The 21,258-nt window shown below is 45.4% G+C and overlaps 1 protein-coding gene and 1 non-coding gene across 2 annotated transcripts; one reads left to right on the forward strand and one right to left on the reverse strand.

The window, feature by feature from the left end:
- Positions 1–485: 485 nt before the first annotated feature.
- TRNAR-CCG (transfer RNA arginine (anticodon CCG)) lies at positions 486–558 on the reverse strand. Its single transcript has one exon. It is a non-coding gene; the product is annotated as a tRNA-Arg (tRNA).
- A 2,000-nt stretch (positions 559–2,558) lies between these two features.
- KPNA2 (karyopherin subunit alpha 2) lies at positions 2,559–9,955 on the forward strand. Its single transcript, XM_059485597.1, has 11 exons — positions 2,559–2,613; positions 3,315–3,424; positions 3,530–3,667; positions 4,900–4,988; positions 5,803–6,071; positions 7,501–7,595; positions 7,706–7,969; positions 8,598–8,831; positions 8,913–9,095; positions 9,206–9,355; positions 9,462–9,955. The coding sequence occupies exons 2-11, from the start codon at positions 3,356–3,358 to the stop codon at positions 9,552–9,554; spliced, it is 1,584 nt and encodes a 527-aa protein (XP_059341580.1). The 5' UTR covers positions 2,559–2,613; positions 3,315–3,355; the 3' UTR covers positions 9,555–9,955.
- Positions 9,956–21,258: the final 11,303 nt, after the last annotated feature.

Raw genomic sequence — 21,258 nt, forward strand, 5'->3', positions numbered from 1 at the left:
GCAGCTGGGAGAGGGAGATGGATGGTGATGGATGGATATACAAACACATGAACATCCCACAGACCTGTAGGCCAAGGATTTTTCTGTTGAATTAGCTGGTGGTGCAATTCCACCCTCATTCATGTGTCTGCACTGTTTCCCCAGACTCTTTACCTGGGCAGGACCTCCATTAAGAGTAGAGTAATGGTGTTTGGAGCACTCCAGCATTGCAACAGGGATGCTCAAGCAGGAGAGATTGAAAAGCTTTCCCAGCGGCGACGGGGGACCAAAACAGGGACCAAAAGCGCCGTGGCACCTCCGGGCGCTGCTATTCCCCGGCTGCAGCTGCGACGGAGCCCTGAGAAGGGAGCGGGACGCACTCGCACGATCCCCGCGGCTCCAGGCAGCACGCGGCGCCCGGGAAGAGCAGGGGCTCGGGGCAGCTGCGGGTAAAAGAGTCGGGGATCCCGAGCACGGGGCGGCGCCGCCACAAAACAGACAGGCCACGACCCAGATGGGACTCGAACCCACAATCCCCAGCTCCGGAGGCTGATGCCTTATCCATTAGGCCACTGGGTCACCCAACGCTGTCTGCGCGCGCCACCTAGTAAGAGCCCCGCCCGGCCGGCCCTGGCTCCGCCTCCCCACGGGCCGTCACGTTCTCCCCGCTGGCGGCGGGCTGGCCCCGCCCCTCCCTCCTCGCACACCATTGGCAGCGGTGCCCACAAGCCCCGCCCCCCGCGGCCCCGCCCGCGCCTCAGAGCGGTTCCCGCCCTCACTGTCAGCCCCGCCCGGCCACTGCCGCCCTCCTGTCCCGCTTCTTTAAACTTACCCTCACGGGCCCGGCCCGGGCTCCTGTGCTGCGGCCGGTAACGCTATCCAGTCTCGGTGGCTCCCCACTCGGCCTTCTCGGGGAACCCCCCCTGCCCCCTCAGGGCTCTGTGACCCCTCACGGCCCTTTTGCCCGCCTCACACACGGCTTCTCCTGCCCCACAGCCTCACCCGCAGCTTGGCCGCTGTCCTGCCCCAACTGCCCAGTCTCCCTCCACCTCTCTGTCGCTTCGGAGCTGTCCCCTCCCTCACAGCCCCCACCGCTTGCAGCACCTCGCACACACCCCCTCGGGCGTCCCAGGCACTGCCAGGCCTCTCCCTGCCCTCACCACCCATCCCTGTGTCCAGATTTCACTGCTCCACACCATGCACTGCCAGCGATTCATGACCCAATGGAATTTCTTCGAGCCAGCCTTCCAGTCCTCCAGGAAAGCAGGTGTTTAACCTCCATTTCTGCTATTGAACTGCCTTTTTTTTGTCTTTGTCAAACTACTCTTGTTTAATATCTCCATTTGTTAGCAATGTGCTTTCTCTGTTCTTGTTTTAGTGGGTGTTTTTTACAAAGCTCAGCACTGTAAGGCCCAAACCCAGCGATATGAGATGTCACTGGTAATTCCTCCTCCTCAACAAACATCCTCTGCACTTGCGCCTACAGATGGGCATAAATGGTTTAATGTGATGGTTTAGCACACAGACATATCGATGTGCATAACTGACACTTCTCTATGTTGTAGGTTATAGGTGTCTCGAAATGTCAGAGTTGCTGTCAGAGTTGTGTTTTCCCTACAGTTCTTTGGTTTGAGTACCTCCTGTGAAAATCAGTGTTCTTTTGTAGTCCATCCCTCATGAGCAGGCCAAACCCATCAGAAACAATCTCATCCATTTTCAGGCTATGCCACAGGGACAGGAATCCTTTTGTTATTCCGTATGATTTGGTTTCCATCTGCCCTGATGGCTGCAGAACTGCTTTCAACTGCAATCTCCTATCCCCTTTTCTTTGCATTTTTGTGCACCGCATTTCTAGGAGACAATAAGTGAGGCATGGAGCCATGGAATCAAAATGGTTTGGGTTTGTTGGCACCTTAAAGCTGATCCAGTTCCAGCCCCTGGCATGGGCAGAGACACCCTCCACTACCCCAGGTTGCTTGGAGCCCCATCCAGCCTGACCTTGGACAACACTTCCAGGGATGGGGCAGCCACAGCTTCTCTGGGAACCTGTGCCAGGGCCTCACCACCCTTATAGGAAAGAATTTTTTCCCGATATCCCATCTAAACCCACTTTCTTTCGATTTGAAACCTCGTCCTGTCACTACACGCCCTTGTCCCGGGGGAAGCGTGCGGTGCCGCGCTGGTTACTGAGGCAGAATCTGCGCTCTGCGTGAGGGAATGGGAGTTTCTGCCCCAAACCGCTCAGAGCGAGACCCCTCCGGGGACGCAATTCCCTAACTCCGACCCCCCGCTCCCGTCCCGGAATATCACCGAGCCCGGCCCCACAGCGCACTACAGCTCCCGGCGTGCCCCGCGCCGCCCCACACAGGCTTGCTGGCGCTACCTGCGCGGGGCACGCCGGGAGATGTAGTACCGGAGCTTGTCAATACGTCACGTCCGACCGGCGCTTCCGGGAGGGCATTCCCCGTCATCGCGAGCCGGGCTGCTTTCAAACCGGCCAATCAGAAGGTTGCTTTGGCTCGAACTGGCCAATGGCAGGGCGCGGCCGCGGGAAATTTAAATGCCGCGTGGGGCGGCCGTGGGCAGTGGCAGCGTGCGGCAGCAGCGGAGCGACCGGCGGCGGCTCCGGCAGAGGTGCGGGGCCGGGGCCGGGGCCGGGGCCGGGGTGGCGGGGACGCGGGGCCTGCGCTGCCCTTTTGGAAAAAGCCGTGCTCTGCCTGCAATCCTGCCGGGTCCTCTCTCGGGAACCTCCTGCTTCTCCGCGGTCTGCACTGCGGCTGGCAGGGCTGGTGTATCCCAGCGCGGGTTGGCGCTCCGCCGGGGCTGTGGCCGAAGCGAAGCCGGTTCTTATGCTGGGGGTGGCCGAGGTGCAGGGGTTTTCTTCGTTACCCGTGTAGCCGTTGTTATGTGCTGCTGGCTGCGCCCGCTCTGCAAACGTTCCTCTGGATCCTTCCCATTGCGAGAGCTCGCTGTTCTCGTCCAAAAAGGTCGGGGTGGGGCTGGGTGGGATCCTGTGCAGCACAGGTATGTGATAGTGAAAATAGTATTTAACAGCATGGGTGTGTTGTCTGTGGAAAGGAAAATCTATGTTGCTCCTGAAAATAATAACTAATAGTATTTGGTTTAAAGTTTCTTAAAATCGCGAGACTGTGTCTTCTGCTTTTGTGTTGATGCTAGAGCTTGTTGTAACATCTGGCTCTTTAAAGAGACAGCGGTTGATCAAGTCACATGTTGTTATAGTATAAATACAATCAAGTGCCTCTTATTCTTGAGTATGGATCCAATTTTTGAAATTTAGCTTTTGTGGAGTAATCTTGCCTTTACTCTGTTTTCAGGCTTGTTTTTATCTGTCCCGCTCGAAACTCTCAAAAGCAAGATGTCTACTAATGAGAATACACCATCGGCTCGATTGAATAGATTCAAGAACAAAGGAAAGGACAGCACAGTGAGTACTCTGGTGCAATTAGTACTTTATCCAGCCGTTGTCTCTTTAAATCTAAGTTTCTAAGTTTTGAAAGCCAAGAACTTACTCTGAGTGTTTTTCCTGCAGGAAATGAGAAGGAGGCGAATCGAAGTCAATGTGGAGCTGAGGAAAGCTAAGAAAGATGATCAGATGCTTAAAAGAAGAAATGTGAGCACTTTACCAGACGATGCTACTTCTCCCCTTCAGGAAAACAAAGGCAATCAGGTAAGTGGGTGCTCAGAACCCTCAGAACACTTGGAGGGTGTTACTCTCTAAGGTCCTGCAGCCAGGCCAGCATGAGCCCTTCTCCAGGGCAGGACAGCACTGCTACCATCTGCATTGTCAGCTCAGGCCTGTGTTATCACTAATGGACAGCACTCTTACACACAACTGGGCATGCCTTAAGATTTAGCCTTCATATTTTTCAGATTCTGTAGTGTGTAACTCTGAGCTTCATATTACAGAATCACAGAATAATGAGGCTGGGGGAGACCTCTAAGATCATCGAGTCCAACCTATGCCCTAACATACCTCAACTAAACTATAGCACCAAGTGCTATGTCCAGTCTTTTTTTAAACACATCCAGAGATGGTGATTCTACCACCTCCCTGGGAAGAGCATTCCAGTATTTTATTATTCTTTCGGTGAAAAATTTTTTCCTAATATCCAACCTATACCTTCCCTGAGGTATCTTGAGACTGTGTCCTCTGGTTCTGTCTGTGCTGCCCGGTGGAAGAGGCCCCACCTGTCTACAGCCTCCCTTCAGGAAGTTATAGAGAGCAATAAGGGCACCTCTGAGCCTCCTCAAAGGGGAGGCCTAAGTGTTAGCAAGTTCTCTTCACAGGGTAGGCAGACAAAACAATCCTTTTCCAGCTTGGTCAAGGACAACTATTTCAACCTCCAGGCCCAAAAAGTATAAACAATGGTGAATTGATGAGAGAAGAATAAAGAGGATAGAACATCATAACCTAAAGCTATAACTGGACAATTAACTCCAATATGCAAATGAACCAAAACTTTAAAAAGTGTCAGACCTTGTTACCATTTGTGGTTGTGACCATGGTCCATTTTGTGACCATTTTGGTTCATCTTTGATGTAGTCCTGGCCAGGCTCTTGTACTGCCCAAGGTGTATCCATTGAGGGCTTTTAATAAATACCTACTTTATTCTTTAACTCTGTCTGGCCTCTCTTCCATATTAGTCTTCTCAAAGCATCACTGGCTGCAGCTACATTTTAAGCCTAGCATGACTGGTATGAAGCACTTGGTTAAAAAAGCTTTCAGCAGTTCAGATAACTGCAGATGAAGCTGTAGCTGCTGAGGTTTTAGAATACCTCATGGTACTAAGGGCAGTGGCTGTAAATTGGGGCCTTTTCATGGTATTGTGTAAGAGCTCTCTGTGGTCAGGAATGCCCAACAGGCCCAGTGAAGCACTCATGTCATGTTTTCTTGTACAGGTTTTGGCACACTGGTCAGTGGAAGAAATAGTCAAAGGAGTTAATAGTAATAACATGGAGCTTCAGCTACAGGCTACTCAAGCTGCCAGGTAAGCACTTCAGAGGAAACCAGCTCAGCTGTGCAAGCCAGTAACTAGATAAGGTGAGAGAATTGGCTTATAAGCCTAAGTGGCTGCTTATGTCTTTCTTATCAGGTAGTGTTTCGATAAACACCATCTCATATACCATGTTGAGGTACCCATAACTTAGGCATAGTTTTATTCAAACCATGTGACTTTTGAATATTTAAAGTGCCTGAATATTTTAGTAGGAAGAAGTAATTTGCTTTAGTGGTGGCAAATTTAATAGCAGTCACCTTAGATTTGAAGGAGTAATTCTAGTAAACCCTTTATTATAGCAAAGTAAGGCACCTTTAAACTGTGTTAACACTCGAGTCTGATATGTAGGAGTGTGGCAATCCACCTTAGAATAATGTGAACAGTAAGATGACTGGGGTTTGAAGTCTGCTGAGTTTGTTTCTTCTTCCCAATCTAAAAGATCCTTTAATAAGCTTGCATATTGCTGCAGTGCTGCTTCTGGCAGTCACTGAGCTCTCTGCTGAGAAGCCTCCAGCAGTTCAGATGTGTAATGACTCCTGCAAGTCTGTTTTACTTCAGAGGCTGAACAGAACCTCTCCCATAGTGAAGACATGCCAAACCCAGCATTAGCAGAGGCCTAGGAAGGCAGTGTTGAGCTTGTCTGCATTTCTCTTTCATGCTGTGTTGTGTTGCTGCTGTGTTGTGTTGCCTTCTCTGCATGCTAAGGCAATGCTAAACTTTTTACCTATGGTGCTTTTAAGACTTGAATTTGTTGTTCACATGTCTGCAGGCAAAAATAATGCTTCCTGTTTGCCTTCCTCCTTAGGAAACTCCTCTCAAGAGAGAAGCAACCCCCAATAGACAACATCATTCGGGCTGGTTTGATTCCCAAGTTTGTCTCGTTCCTGGGCAGAGCAGACTGCAGCCCCATCCAGTTTGAATCTGCCTGGGCACTCACCAACATCGCCTCTGGCACGTCAGAGCAAACCAGGGCAGTGGTGGATGGAGGGGCAATCCCAGCCTTCATTTCCCTGCTGGCCTCTCCACACACTCACATCAGTGAGCAGGCTGTGTGGGCCTTGGGGAATATTGCAGGTATGTCCCTGTGCTGCACAGCTCTCATTATCCTCCTGACAGGAGGTTCTAGTCAGGTGGGGCTGGGCTCTTTCTCCAGGCAGCACTGACAGAACCAGAGCACACAGTCTTAAGCTGCACCAAGGGAAATATAGGTTGACTGTTAGGAAAAAGTTTTTTACAGAAAGTTCTGGAATGGTCTGCCTGGAGAGGTGGTGGAGTCACCATCCATGAATGTGTTTAAAAAAAGACTGAATATGGCACTGGGTGCCATGGTTTTGTCGAGGTATTAGGGCACAGGCTGGACTTGACCTTTAAGGTCTCTTCCCACCTGGTGATTCTGTGAATTCTGGAATTCAGACCTGTCCCCTTGTCTGAGGTGGGAGGGCATCACTGACATCACTCTTGCTGTGCCGTGCCCTGTGCTGAGCTGCTTGGGAGCTCTGCCCCAGTGGTTTTCTAGTCATGACATGCCCTGCATTGCAGAGCAAGCTGCAGGAAACTTTGTCTTCAGAGCTCATGCAATGGCTGGCCCAGCCTGTGGGCTGTATTGTGGGCACTGCTTCCAGATTTCAGCTTTGATGGATCTCTAATCATGCTACAACACAAACCTTTTTCAGACATCACAGTGTTTTTGTGACTCAGCAATGAGCTCTGTTCTGTGTGTTGACTAAAAGGGGGAAGGCAGGAAGCAGTGACTCAAATAATTCTGTATGTGATGGCCAATATTCCTTGCTTGCTAATAAGTATTGGTACACTGAAGTTTCTCATGCTTCCCTCCGGATTACTTGATCAGCCAGTGTTGGACCCAGTCTTTAAAAATTGGTCAAAATAAATAATATAATTAAATATTGTACCTGCTGTATTATGGTGTCCAGTGGCTGAGCCCTAGAGAACAGTGAATCTTCACACAGAGAATGTTATCTTGTTTAAAAGCCTTGTTTGATTGGGGTTTTCTTAATGTTTGTCCTTAGACTTTTAAAATCAATTATAAGGTATTTATTATACCCTGCAATTGAATTCTCAGTCAAACTCTGACATGCCATCAGCCTTATTCTGTAGTGCCCAGTCATTCAGCTGATGATTATACTGCATTTCAAGTCCCATATTGTGGGAATAGCTCTGTTCTAGTGTAGGGCTTGGATTTGTCTCCAAAGAAACACGCAAGACCGTGCATGGTTATGAACTATACAGCTTTAGGAAAAGCTGCACAGAAAACACTCTGCATTACATTACCTCTTCTTCTAACACAAAAGGTGAAGCTCAGTGGCTTGATTGAACATGCTTGTCATGTGACTGAACCATGGCACTAGTCCTTCTGTCCTCTCATTCCTTCTGATTTTATCCAGCCTTTCTTAAGGACTAGAACAATTAATCCTCTAACACACAGTGGTTCTGTGTACACATATTCCTTTTTTCCTGGTCTTCATCTGGCTTTTTTTCTTTGCAGGGGATGGTTCTGCCTACAGAGACCTGGTTATTAAATATGGTGCAATCGAGCCACTGCTGAGTCTCCTCGCTGTTCCTGACCTCTCTTCCCTGGCTGTAAGTGTGTAGAGTGATTCAAGTTACAATTACTGAGTAGAGCCTAGCTGAATTATTGCTAACCATTTATTCTTTGTTATTAACCATTACTCTTTGATTACCCATTGCAGTCTGGATATCTGCGCAATGTTACGTGGACCCTCTCAAACCTGTGTCGCAACAAGAACCCCGCCCCTCCCATCGAAGCCATCCAGCAGATCCTCCCAACCCTCGTGCGCCTCCTGCACCACGATGACCCCGAGGTGTTGGCAGACACGTGCTGGGCAATTTCCTACCTCACAGACGGTTCCAATGACAGGATAGAAGTTGTTGTGAAAACTGGATTGGTGCCCCAACTTGTGAGACTCCTGGGATGTAGTGACCTGCCAATAATGGTAAGGGATTGGATATGCAGCTGTTGTGCAGCTCTAGCCATGATTCAAATCAAGCAAGTTAAGGACAGTAGTGCCCATTGAACTGAATGGCTCCTTTCATACGTGAGTCAGGTGCCTGTTCTAATTTTTGTCAAATGAGACATCAGTTTCTCTCCTGCCTGGGTGCTGTCCTGCATGAGACAGTCATCATCATCAGCAGCTTTTCAAGCTGCTTTATATAATCATTGAATTTACTTCACAGGCCTGCACAACAGTCAACATTCACTAAGCTTGCCTTTCAATTGCTGTTTCAGATCCAAATTCTAGGGACAGTGTTCACAAATGTGCTCTGTACACACTATAATTAGAGCATAATAAAACTGCATTAGTGTTTAGCAGGTAGTTTCCCTAAGCTCTGTCATGGATGGTTGTTTGCAGCCTGACCTTGGGAGGTGTGCAGTCTGTGCATGCAGACATGAGTGTCTGCCTGTGGAATGCTAACAAGAAGCACAAACCCCAGTTGTACATAGCAGGTCATGCTGTTATCTGGGAAGGTTAGAGTGGGTGGCCATCAAGTATAGCTGTGTTTATTATAATCTAATCTGGTTTTGAACAATTTTCCTAAGTATTCCATTCATCTTTGTTTCAGACTCCTTCACTAAGAGCCATAGGAAATATTGTCACTGGTACTGATGAGCAGACACAGATTGTTATTGACTCAGGAGCTCTGGCTGTCTTTCCAAGTCTCCTTTCCCATCACAAAAACAACATTCAGAAAGAAGCAGCCTGGACAATGTCCAACATCACTGCTGGGCGTCAGGATCAGATCCAGCAAGTTGTAGACCACGGTCTCGTGCCTTATCTCATTGCTATTCTGAGGAAGGTAAACAAAGCCTCTATTTACAATGTTGAGCCTTTTCCTATTGCTTCTCTGTGTTCAAACACTCTGCTTTTACCTTCACAGGGGGATTTCAAGTCTCAGAAGGAAGCTGTGTGGGCTGTGACGAACTACACAAGTGGTGGAACAATTGACCAGATAGTGTACCTTGTTCAGGCTGGTGTTCTTGAACCCCTGCTGAATCTTCTCTCAACTAAAGACAGCAAAACTGTGCTCGTTATCCTGGATGCAGTTTCCAACATCTTCTTGGTATGTGGGTGCAGTTATACTTGATTACTGTCCATGTTGCTGCTAATGGCTCTCCAGTAGCTGCTGCTGTGTATCTTTCCAGAGGTAATTCCACACTTTTCTTGTTGCAGGCCGCTGAGAAGATTAATGAGACTGAAAAGCTTTGCCTCATGATTGAGGAGTGTGGGGGTCTGGACAGAATTGAAGCTCTCCAGTCACATGAAAACGAACAAGTGTACAGAGCCTCATCCTCCATCATTGAGAAATACTTTTCAGGAGAAGTAAGTGGTTTCAGGGGTCTCTTTCACTTTTATTTTCTATTCCAGCACTGACTACTAGATTCAAATGCCACTGCTATTCTAACCTTCCTCTTTTCTTTCCTTCTAGGAAGAGGAAGACCAAAATGTTGTACCAGACTCTACTGCTGACAGCTACACTTTCCAAATCCAGGACAGTACCCCAAATTCTTTTAACTTCTAGGTCTTGCATATACTGCAGCCACCTACAAGTGGTTTAGCACACAAATGACTGCCACCTCTTTGTCTTAATAGTTCCTCTTGCCTTTACTGGTTTCTGTGTTCTGTAGCACTTTGTCCAACTGAAACATACTTGAACAGTTCCAACTCTATATGTATCTGTGAATTTTTAAATGTAAACCTCATTCTTTGAGATGTACTTGTAAATACTTCCTGTTTCTGTCCTTGTCTGGGAAAAAGAGCATGTGAGCAATTCAGGCCTCTCACAAAGCATTGAGCCACTGCTCTGCAGGCCTCCCCACAGCCTCTTACCTTCTACACGACCTGTTGCAGTGATAAATACACTGAACAGGCTTTTAAGGAAGACTTACTTGAACTTCAATAAAGTGTTGTCGGTACATCAAATTGAACTGTGTCAAAATTGAACTTGCTCTCTTAAAAGCTGACTGATGGGATAAGGAAAATTTAGACAAAAGTAGTTAATGACATGAAGGTAGGTGCAAAACCATGAAAGATTCATTGCTGAAGATGGTGAATTTAAAGCAGCTTGGTCCCCCCAAGCTCTGATTTCTGCATGCAGCAGCCTTCTATTACAGGACCAAGGAACTGCTGCTTCTCTCCAGGAACTTCCTATAGAAATCTGATTCGTCTTGCCCTGTGTGTGCATAGCTGAGCTAAACTACCTTCAGCCTCTTGGAGAAATATTTAAAGACTAGTAGTGCTATTTAACTGTAAGTAGTGGTTTGGAGGAGAGGTAAGTACAGCTGTTAACCTGTTCCATACATGTTCAGGTACCCTTTTGATAGAGCATAGGAAATGCTTTGAAGCAGTTGCCTGCCCCTGAGAGCAAAAATGAAGGCTTTGTCTTGGAATCAGCTGTCCCTTTATTTCTAAAGTCATTACTTACAGGAACCCATTTTGTCCCTCAAAGTGGTTGTGCAGGATGGAGTTTGCAGGGGGAAGAGTATTGCATGGAAGAAGAGCTGTAGTTCTGTTTTCCATCTTTTTTGGAAAACCTTGGATTGAGCTATTTAACTTAAACCTCCCAGGAGTCAAATGTGCTGGAATAACTATATTGTCTCAGCTTACTGAGTGTCTCCAGCTCCAATGATGCTGTAGGAGAGGTCAGAGTTCAGGGCTAGATGTTTCATAAACATGATCTAATTGGACCACAGTGTGTTACTTTTTATTAATAAAAGTAGGGGGGGAAATTCTGATATGTAGGCAATTCTCCCAGAGTTCCCATTAGCTTTGCTTCCACCTTTATGGATGGAGGGGAATAAAAAACTCAAATACAAAACAAAAACAACAAAAAAAGCCCTTTATTCTGCTAGGTGAACCTGATAGAATCTGGTATTGTCTCCTGTATTAGTCACCTTTTGTATCCTTCCAAGTTTATTTTGAAGTGCAGAGGTGTAGAAAAGTGGATTTGGGTGTAACTCTTTGGCAATCCATGAAGATCAGGTGTGCTTCATGAAGAATTCACTCCTGTGTACTGCCAACAAAGATCTCTTTAAGTGTGTTTTTGCTAATGTAGATGATGTCACTCCTGCTTTCATTGGTGTGGGGCAGGTCTGCTGTTCCCTGTCCCACACTTGCTGGCAGATGGTTCCTTCCCTGACTGAGGCTGGTGCTGACATCCATCCCTGGGACCTCTCTGGAGCTTGGCTATTGCTGGATTGTGATGAAGTTACAAAGGGCAGCAGATAATTTGTCTCTGTGTACAGTCCTATACATCTCATTAGCAACAACAGTGTGTTGTGCAGAGCAATCTGTGAGTCACTGCCATAATGATTGTCCTGCTGGGCCAGTGGAGCTGTGGGAGTTCCTGCATCCAGCTCAGAACGTGGCCCTGGTGACACATTGCTGTCACTGATGCACCAGCAGGGCTCACAGATTCTACCTGTCACAAAGGCTTGTAAAAGCCACACCATCCTGAACTGATTCATCATGACCTTCATACTTTGGCCTGCACCACCTTAACTGTTTTCTTTAACTCCAAAAAAGCTGTAGCAGGTACTGAACCTTTCTGTGGTGTCTCGAAAGGGGCTGAGCTGTGCCTGTGCTCTGTTCCAGCCCTGCCTGCCCCTGGACAGGAGGCTGAGGCTGCAGGTGGCACCCAGGGCCCATGGAGGACAGTGCCACCACAGGTCCCACAGCACAGCACCCCTGGGACCAGAGTCAGGTGCTGCACAGGGGAAAGCACCAGCCTTGCAATGCTGGAGCTTTACTCCTCTGGGGGGAAAAGCAACCAACCAGGGCATTGATGCGCCTGCAGTGAGACCTCCTGTGTCCTTTGTTGTCAAACATCCACCCTTGACCTAAAAGCATCAGTTAGAAAATCATGATTTTCTATGTGATTGTAGAGACTGAAAGAATTGACCTTTGTGGTGGTGTTTGCAGGGCTCCCAGGACCAGGGAAGAGATGAGGATCTGACTCCATGTTTCAGAAGGCTGATTTATTATTTTATGATATATATTATATTAAAACTATACTAAAAGAATAGAAGAAAGGATTTCATCAGAAGGCTAGTTAAGAATAGAAAAAGAATTATAACAAAGGTTTGTGACCGAGACAGTCCGGACAGCTGGACTGTTATTGGCCATTAATGCACCTGTTGCATTCCACAGCACCAGATAACCATTGTTTATATTTTATTCCTGAGGCCTCTCAGCTTCTCAGGAGAATAAATCCTAAGGAAAGGATTTTCATAGAACACGTCTGTGACAAAGCTCTGTGAAAGCAATGATGCAAAGCCAGCGTTAATGAAGGAATCATTCCCTCCCCGGATTTTTGTCGGGGGTTCGCAGGGGCAGAGCCCGAGCACCCGCGGGTTTGTGGCGCTGCGGGGCCGCCAGGGGGCGCTGCCCGAGGCGGGATGGTCCCGGCGGGGCGCTCAGGTGGGATCTGCTCCATTTCCCAGTAAAATCCTCCGAGCTCCGGCTCCGGGGCGCTCCGTGGGGTTACACAGAGCATCCCTGTGCTAACTCACAAGTGTCATATTCGGTATTTAACCTGGCTAAAGATACAACCTTTTAAAAACCCCTTTAAAATCAAAACACTGTTAAGTCACAACACAATTCCTTTAATTGCTCTCTAGCATTTGCAAAGCAAGTAATTTGGCTTTTGTGTCTCTGTATAGTAAATGCAGAACACCGTTCAATAGTGTTCTCTCGGTTTCTTTTTTTCTGAATTACTTGTTTCAGATTTATCCCATATATTGAGTTAATAATAGAACACTGCAAGATCTTTAGATGCCTGACAGATCAGTGGCTTAATAATTAACTTTCTGGGGCCAGAGACTAGACTGTTTTTATCCAAGAAAAATGTGTTCAGCCTATCCACCAGTGAGCCCTGTTGGCAGCATGTATTACCACAAACAATCTACAATGATTATGAGTAAGTGACTGGGGTGAGTCACTCCTTATTCTAAGAAAATGCAAACTATTTCTGAGGTTAGGATCACAGTCACCCATGAGGATACGTCTCTAGCTTCAAAAAAGTGGTAGGAGCAAAAAAGAAGAGGAGAATTGTTATTACCCCTGTTTTTTAAGTTTGTTGGGTTTGGGTTTTTTTTGGGGGGGGGGTTAGTGCATGGCCCAGTCAGATTTAAGAGCTTGTCTTCTTTATGTGTCAAATGCCGCATTCAGGACAAGGGCTGGAATCAATGTCTGGTGGCCTGTGTGTCAGTCTGCCAACTCCTCTGTGCTGAGAGCAACAATAACAGACCCCTGCTGACATCAACTGGCTTGGAATGCAGTTGTTGCTAATGCTGTTTTATCTGTGGAGTGATGGCAAGATTGCAGTCTGAGATCTCAGCAAACGTAACTGCCTCTGAAATTCTGATGGCAGCAGATGCTGCCTGGCTGATTGTTCCAATTGCTGTTCCCCAAGGTGCCAGGCTCTGCAAGGAGAGCTGGGACTTTGCAGGCATGCAGTTCTGTTCACTTTCCCCTGCAGGAAAAGCAGCTTAAACTGTGGGAAAGTTAGGAATGGTTAAATCAGTAGAAATCTATTTTTTCTTTTCCTGTGAATTAGACTGAACTATTCTCTTAAGCAAAGCTGCTTCCTGCTACTCTATCCAGAATGATTTAAATTGCACAGAACCACAGTGGTGTATCAGCAGCAAGAAGCAGCTGTGGTTCTGCAGGAAAAGGAATTCACTACCCAACAATATTTCACAGATCTCTTCTGTTTCTAAAAATTTTACAGCAGAGCAAATTGAGACACAAGAAAGTTATCCACAGCCATTCAGAAAGCTGCTGGCAGAACTCACCTGGAGCCTGGGAATCCTGATGGCCCTGCAGTTAACCCATGGCACCTCTGGTCACTGTTATCCTTTTGCTGAATATGGGATTATCCCAGGAGTATGGAAGCTCTGTTTTGATAAGGTATGATGCAGATTTAAGTACAGATCTAAACTTTGGGAAGTGTGTAAATTCGGGAAGAGGCACTGTTAGTCAAAACAGAAGTAATTAATGAAGGTTAATTGTGTTTAGTTATATTTGACCCAAAGAGGAAAATGTTACTACTTTCACTTAAAACCTCACAGGAAGCACATTAACCCTTTGGCCTTCAGAGGAACATTAGGAAAAAAGGCTAAGAGGGAATTAGGGTGGGAGGGGTGCACTCCCTGAAACTGGAAATTTCAGGAAAATCCATTCTCAAGAGGATTCCTGCTCTGAATGTGTAGAGCTGTCCCTTGTGTTTGTAGAGCACTTTCTGCTCACTGATCCAGGCAATGGCACTGACATGAGGAGGGCAGAAACTCAGCCTGTGGACAGCTGAGGGAGAATGGATTTGCTGTGAGTTTTGTAGCACTTCCTATGGATGAAGGGTCACTGGATTGCAGTCCTGCTCCTGATGCAGAGCTCTGGCTGCCTCACTCTGGCTCCAGGAAACGGACGCTCTTCCACAGCAGCCAGGAGACTTCAGGAGTTTTCAGGAGATTTCATGGAACAGCCATGGCCCCTCTGCAGGCTGCAGCTCACCCACTGCCCTGGGAGTGCCATCAGTGGGAGGGAAGTGACATTGGGATTTAAAGGGACCAGGAGGGGAGAGAAAAAATAAAGCAGGATGGAGAAAAATCCTGTTAGTTCTTACCAAGCACAACTTGCTTGACCACGTTAAAGTGTTGTGCTGATCATTTGAATAAAACAATGGGCCTGCTCCAGAAGTGATGTGTAAATCATGTACCAGGAACAGAGTTTCAATTGACTGACACACTGGAAGCAAAATCAATGGCACTGACTTCACTGTGGGGGTGTTTGGATCACAACTACACTGCCTCTTTTGTTGAGCTTGTAATGAGGAATCATTCTCCTTTATTTCATATCTTTCTCAATTTGCATTGCAATGTGGAATGAAAATCATGGGGTCATCTTTTGAAGGTCTTTTTTTTCAACATATATAGAAATCATGGGGTCCTACACACATTTCTATATTAATATATATAAAATAGTGGAAAGCTGCCTAATTTTTTCTCTGTAACACATTGCTTTGTGTGCAGCTTCACAGTGGTAAAATAGCTGTGCCACCAGGAGTATTAATAATGCTCTGTGGGCATATGGAAGATTGGAGGTACAAAGTTATCAGAAAATCCTCAGTAATCTCCAAAGCACATTTCCACCATCCCAATCACTTCATTTTTACCCACTATATGAAACAGATGTAAAAATAGCTCTTTCATCAGTGGATTGCTCCACATATTTGGGCTGCAGAGGCTCAGTTCTGTTCAAAGCAATGCTGTGAAATTGTGTGCAGAATGTGCTGTTAATCAGAAGCAGCAATTTAATGTTACGTATCCATTTCTCCTCCCACCTCCAATCCCCTTCCCAATTCTGAGCAGGAAACAACACTTGGATGGAGCTCAGCACACTGAATTTCTGGAGAGACTCTCTAGGAATGAGGAGGGACTTGAATTCTCTCCATATGTCATTTCCTTTCCCCTAATGGCTAAAAAAACCCAATTGCTGCAGTTCATATAACATATAAGAGAGAGAACATGACCAATCTGGGGAAACAAGGGCAGGGGGATGGGACAGGCAGGACAGCCACATTCCACTTCTGAAGAACTGCTTTGCAAACCTGACTTGAATGGAGCAGGAATTTTTCATCTGTGTACAAATACTGGTTTATGTAGCTCCTTAAACTGGAGCTATTACCCCATCTGTACTGAAGTGTATATCAACACCTGCAGTCTGGGGCCAGACAGGGATTAGGGAAGGAAAATGTAAGCAGAGGGGGAGTGGAACAACTCTGCAAGATGTAAACTAACTCAGAAAGGCAAAACAGAGGGGATTGAGGGAGACTGGCAATGGGACCTAATAATTTTTAATAAATCCAATTTTAATAGCAAATGATCTTAGAAATTACTTTAAAAAATCACAGTAGCCCACTCCTGCAGCTTTTTCCAAACTGTCTTTAAAAACTTTTCTGTTCACTACAACCAAGAGCTCATGCAGATATCCTGCCCTGCTGCAGGACACAAAATCTGATCTGCTGTATTGCAAACTGGATTTGCAGCTGTCAACACAATTCAGTGTGCTGTAGTTACAAACAGAAAAAAGGAACCCAGGAATAAACATGACATAAAAAACCCCAACAGAAACCACTTTAACTGAAGGGTAAGCGTACTTCTTCATAGCCAGCCCACTGCATTAGACCCAAATTGGAACATAATGTCTTTCTAGCAACATAATCCAAGGGTTTGTTAAACTTGTAACCAAACTGTGCAGTGCTTTGCAGGACAAATGAGAGGTGACATTTGCCCCAAAAAGCCTGAATTTTGCAGTCAGGGAATGAGAACATGTGCACAGAGGGGCTGGATGTGCCTCCTTGCAGGGTGATTATATCTGACTGAAGAGCCAAGCCCTCCCATCTTTCATTAGACACGTTGCCTAATTAGACATGTTGTCCCTGAATATTAATGATAAAAAGAAAAGGAGAAAATTACCTTTCCTCCAGTTCTATTTTAAAGGGTTTCAAGAGTGGAATAAAGGAATGATCAAGATACATGGTGACAGATTTTGCTTTAGGTTACTTTTAGCACTTCACTAGACCCACTAACCTACTTAAATATCAGTGCTGTTCTTATCTGGTATAAAACCTTGCTTTGTAGCTTTTAAAATGAAATATTTTAGAGGTATTTTTAGAGATAACTTTATCTTAAATACTCTCAAATTGATTTCACAGTGGACTTGTGGGTGATTTTGTTAAAAGGAAGCACAAAAGAAACCAGTACAGCCTGTGGATAGGTTAGGTATTTCTGCAGTTCAGAGGGTTTTAGGAATAAGATTTATTTTTAAAAAAGAGGGATTGTTGAGCTTATTGAACCTGCAAATGCTTTTGTGTCATGACTGAGCTTATTTATGGATTTAGTTTTCATACAGCATGTTTACAAATGTCTCCAGACTTCATGTAAGAAGTTTCCAAAGCTGGACAGCCTGAGCTCCTTTCAGCAATTCCCAGAACTGTGAGTAGATGTGGTTTGCACAGCTCATCTGACTCTTAGTGCCTGCTTCCCCGTGGCAGAAAATAATCATCCCATGGGGTTAGGGCTTTGTGAGCTATTTTTGGGTTTGAACCTTGCACATTCAACTACCTGTAGGACTAGACAACATTGTTAGAACTTCATACATTTCCTGGAATTAATCTTTTCTCTTGAATGGAAATACTTGGAAGTAACTTGAGTGACACACATAGAAAAACTTCCACTTGCTTGAAGAAACAGAGAGAATCAGAACTATGAGGTGGGGGCTGTTATAGGTGGTTACACTGCCCCTGCCAACATGAGAGGACTCTGCTGCCAGCCTCTTGTCCATCTGTGGCTGAATTTGTCCCTAACAGCCACAGTCCCTGCAACAGGTCAGAATGGGATAAATTGCTCCTCTTAAACCTCATCATAAGCCCTGACATGTGGAATTCTGTACAGCTTGGAACATTCATCTCTGGATTTTTGGATAAGTCATGATGGCCAGAGAGAATTGGGTAATTATGCCAAATTATCAAGGCTTATCAGACAATGTTCCAGGGCTTTTGGAGAGCCAGGAAATCTTCTCTGCTTGCCATGGCTGCATGGAAGCTGTATCACAGCTGTTACCTCTTCCACAGCATTAAGCAGAGCTTGTGGTGCCAGCGGGGTGTTGCTGGGCAGAGCAGGGCTGATTTAACAGGGCAATCACCTGCCAGTGCCTCACTGCTCATCACCAGGGGCTGAGGGTGAGTTTACAGCAGCAGGGCTGAGTCAGCCCCTGGCATCCCAGCAGTGGCACCCTGCCCTCAGCAGCACCACCATAATTAAAACTCACAGATTTGCAATACAGGAGATTTTACAGCTCACCTTTTGCAGATGACAAAATAATTACTTCAAATTGATGCTGGGAATAAGGAAGATTGGAGAAGGTTTGATATTCCTTTAGTGGCTAAATAATGTGGCTGGTTTAAAACAGTGCTGTAAGTCAACTCTTTAAATACTTACTTGGGCTGAGATTCTTCGTCAAAACACCTCATTTGTCTGAGCTCTGGGACAATACACACGGTGTCAAGTTGAATCAGACCCTATCTGCAGACAGATGTTGTGGCCCAGCAGTAAATTAAGTTCTTGATGCATTCACTAAGAGAGGACTGTCTTCTTCTGTAAGGTCTTCTAGGAACCTGCTTTGTATCAGGCAAGGAAATCTAAAGATGAGATTGTACACTTGCTTCATTCACAACACAAGAAAGTTGCACAGAGCAGTTGCACAAGGGAACGTGTGGTTTTTCAGGAAAGCTCCCTCATTTCAGTTGGAATATTTAGCACATACTTCTCAGAGCACTTGACAAAGCCAATTGTCCAAGAGTCTAGAAAAGAAATTGTATTATTGATAGTGTCCTATGGATAAAGAAGCAGAAATCATGGAAGAATAAAAGAAATATTCTTCAGACAGAGATTTTTTTGGCCCAAGATTTTGGAGGCTGATTTTGTACTGCAAGTCAGGAGTCCCATTGATTTTGAATCAAGACAAGTCAGGGAATGTATTTTAAGCCTAAGACACATCACTGTGCTTGAAGACTGAAGCTGGGCTCTGTCCTGTGTGCTGGGCTCTTAAAATGCTGTGCAGCACCTGTCAGTAGATTCTGGGCTGTGAGACACATCCTGCAGCACAGAACAGGGGTGACATGAGCTACACAAGGGGCTGGGCTGGCACATGGGTGTCACCTCCAACCATCTGCCCAGGCAGGACATGGTTTTTCACAACAGATTTAACCCTCTCAGAAATTAGATTTCAACCCCTGTCTAGTAATAAAACACAACACATCTATTTATTCCATGTTCAAAGCCTGTCTCTAAAATCTCCCTTTTCTCCTTCTGCTAAAGTCACATTAGGATGGGGCTGTCCTGCAGGACATGATGAGGAAATAACATGGCTAGAGAACTGCATGGAATATCTGTGCATCAGTTACTAATCTGTTCTGGATGGATGGACTTAGAAGTTATCTTAGTGACTAACCACTGGAAAATCCTGTGATATGGAAGCTCATGCATTTTTTTTTTTGTGGCCACAGCTGCAGTCATTTCCCTTCAGAGACACATCATTTCCCCAAGACACATCCTGTCTCAGAGGGCCACAGTGTCTCTGCTCCAAGCTGCTGTCCCCTTTTGCAGGAGCCAGCACATGGGTGGAGATTTCCTTCCTAGTTTCTTCTCCTGAAAAGCTTCATCTCCAGCTCCAGCTTGAGAAATGGATTGATTCTTGACCTCTTGCATAAACATTGTCTCTGCATGCCAAAGGGAGCCTTAGTGAGAACCAGAGCCCCTGTCTAGACATGTTTCTTCATCCCAGAGCTCTGATAGGTTTGTCCTCCTCTGCTGGGTTAACTCTCTTTGTCTCTGAGCAGCAACAGAGTAAAAGCAGATATTTAAGCATGTGCATCTCAATGCTTTCATGTAGTTTGTTCCATTCAGCAGCAACACAAATAATCCTCCAGTCTGACAATTTTCATAATCTGCAAAGGGAAAAAAGGAATCTTGTACAAGGTGAAATTTTCTGTTCCTTATCTTGATTCCTGAAATACAGAAGCATTTTATACATGACTGCAGTAGGGTTTGCTTCTTTTAGCACAGAAGAGCAGCAGGGAAGGTAACAAAGCCTCAGGGAGGACAGAATTCCATTCAGGAACAGGACAAAAATGTGATGGATCTGCAATGAATTCAGGAAGTACTTTAGCTACAGTAAGGAGTTATGATTGGCTTAGGGAGGGTTTAGAAGAAAAACCTGAGCCAAAGAGGCAGACAAGGAGAACAATGCCCTTTGCAAGAAAAGGTGTTGATGAATGCTTTGAAAGGGTATGAGTTAACCAGGTAAATTAACAAAGAGGCAGAGAAAGCTGCTGGTAGAAACATTCATCATTCTTCACAATTTCATTCTTCTATTTTTTTTGGGCCAGATTAACAGAACTTTACCAAAAAAAGAAAAATACTGATGTGATAAGAAAGGGAACAGACTTTCATAAATATTTCAAATGTATCTTTCTAGATGAAATGAAACCTGATCAATTAAAAATTTTTAGGGTTGCCTAGATGTAATCTGCTATAGTACTTTATTTCTCAGAACTACACCATTAGGTGGCAAAATAGGCATTTACATTATCATTTATACATACAATGGAAATACATCATAGAGAAAGAAGAAATGAAGGTGTAATTCTCTGCTGATCAGCTCATCTTTAACTCCATGATCTCCAGGGCTGGTGTCTATAATGTCACCCATGTCAGGCTCTGGGAAATTCAGTAAATGATGGCTAGTAGAAGTAAATACAATCCAGATAATTTAATTTTCTTTATTGTCTCAGGAAAATAGTTTTAACCTTTTAATTAACTTACAAAATCATAATAATAGGGGCAGAGTTCTCTTGCTTTCTTGGTACCTTTACAGAAACTGGGGAAGAATGTGATGTAATACCAGCCAGCTCTCATTACTGCTGAAGGAATGTGCTGTGATTAAACCTATATACAGAAAGAAATGGAATGTAATTCTTAAATGTTGATTTGCTTTGAACACATTCCACATGCCAAGGAATGAGTTTCCAGTATACTCTTCCATTTCTAAAGATGGGGAGGACCTCACCTCTAAAAAATTAACTACAACCATCCTCTTCTGAAAATGAACACTACTTGGTTAAAGATGTTTGTACACATTTCCTGCAGTCCAGAATCACTAAATCCTTTGAGAACTACCTGGAAAAGCAAAACCTTCTCCTTCTTCCTCTTGGTAAATTCAAGAAATCAAAGCCCTTTTTTGTGTAGTTGTGGAACAGATGAAATTTTTGTGTTTCTAAATACTTCTTCAATGTTTCACTCCTATGACACCAATACCACTGATGTGATATCACAATGATAGCAACTACTATTTCTCCTTGTGGATTCCTCACCCTGTTGGTGCCCTACAGATACCTGACCTTGCCCCTTCCCTACACTTTCCTCCGCTCCTTTAGAGGGTGGCTCAGCTGAGAAGCTCTGCCTGAAGAAGCTGGATTGAATTCCCAATTCCAACAAGGCTGTCATCCAAAATGATCTGCAGGGTGATGCAAGGCACTCCCATCCCTGAGGATCCCAGCAGCTACCTCATCCTGAAAGGATGTGCTGTTCAGTGACACCAGCCTGCTCTGCAGCAGCTCTGGTGATATTTGCTTGTCTCTCTCACAGGATCAGCCCTGCCAGAGTGAA

The sequence above is a fragment of the Ammospiza nelsoni genome, chromosome 19, assembly GCF_027579445.1.
Source record: "Ammospiza nelsoni isolate bAmmNel1 chromosome 19, bAmmNel1.pri, whole genome shotgun sequence".
Taxonomy (NCBI): Eukaryota; Metazoa; Chordata; class Aves; order Passeriformes; family Passerellidae; genus Ammospiza; species Ammospiza nelsoni.

Bases quoted from the DNA above. Each gene is read 5' to 3' on its own strand.
- KPNA2 (XM_059485597.1), top strand. From the start codon at position 3,356: ATGTCTACTAATGAGAATACACCATCGGCTCGATTGAATAGATTCAAG. The intron at 8,832-8,912 runs GTAAACAAAGCC...TTACCTTCACAG, and splicing joins TCATTGCTATTCTGAGGAAG to GGGGATTTCAAGTCTCAGAA. The intron at 9,356-9,461 runs GTAAGTGGTTTC...CTTTCCTTCTAG, and splicing joins AGAAATACTTTTCAGGAGAA to GAAGAGGAAGACCAAAATGT.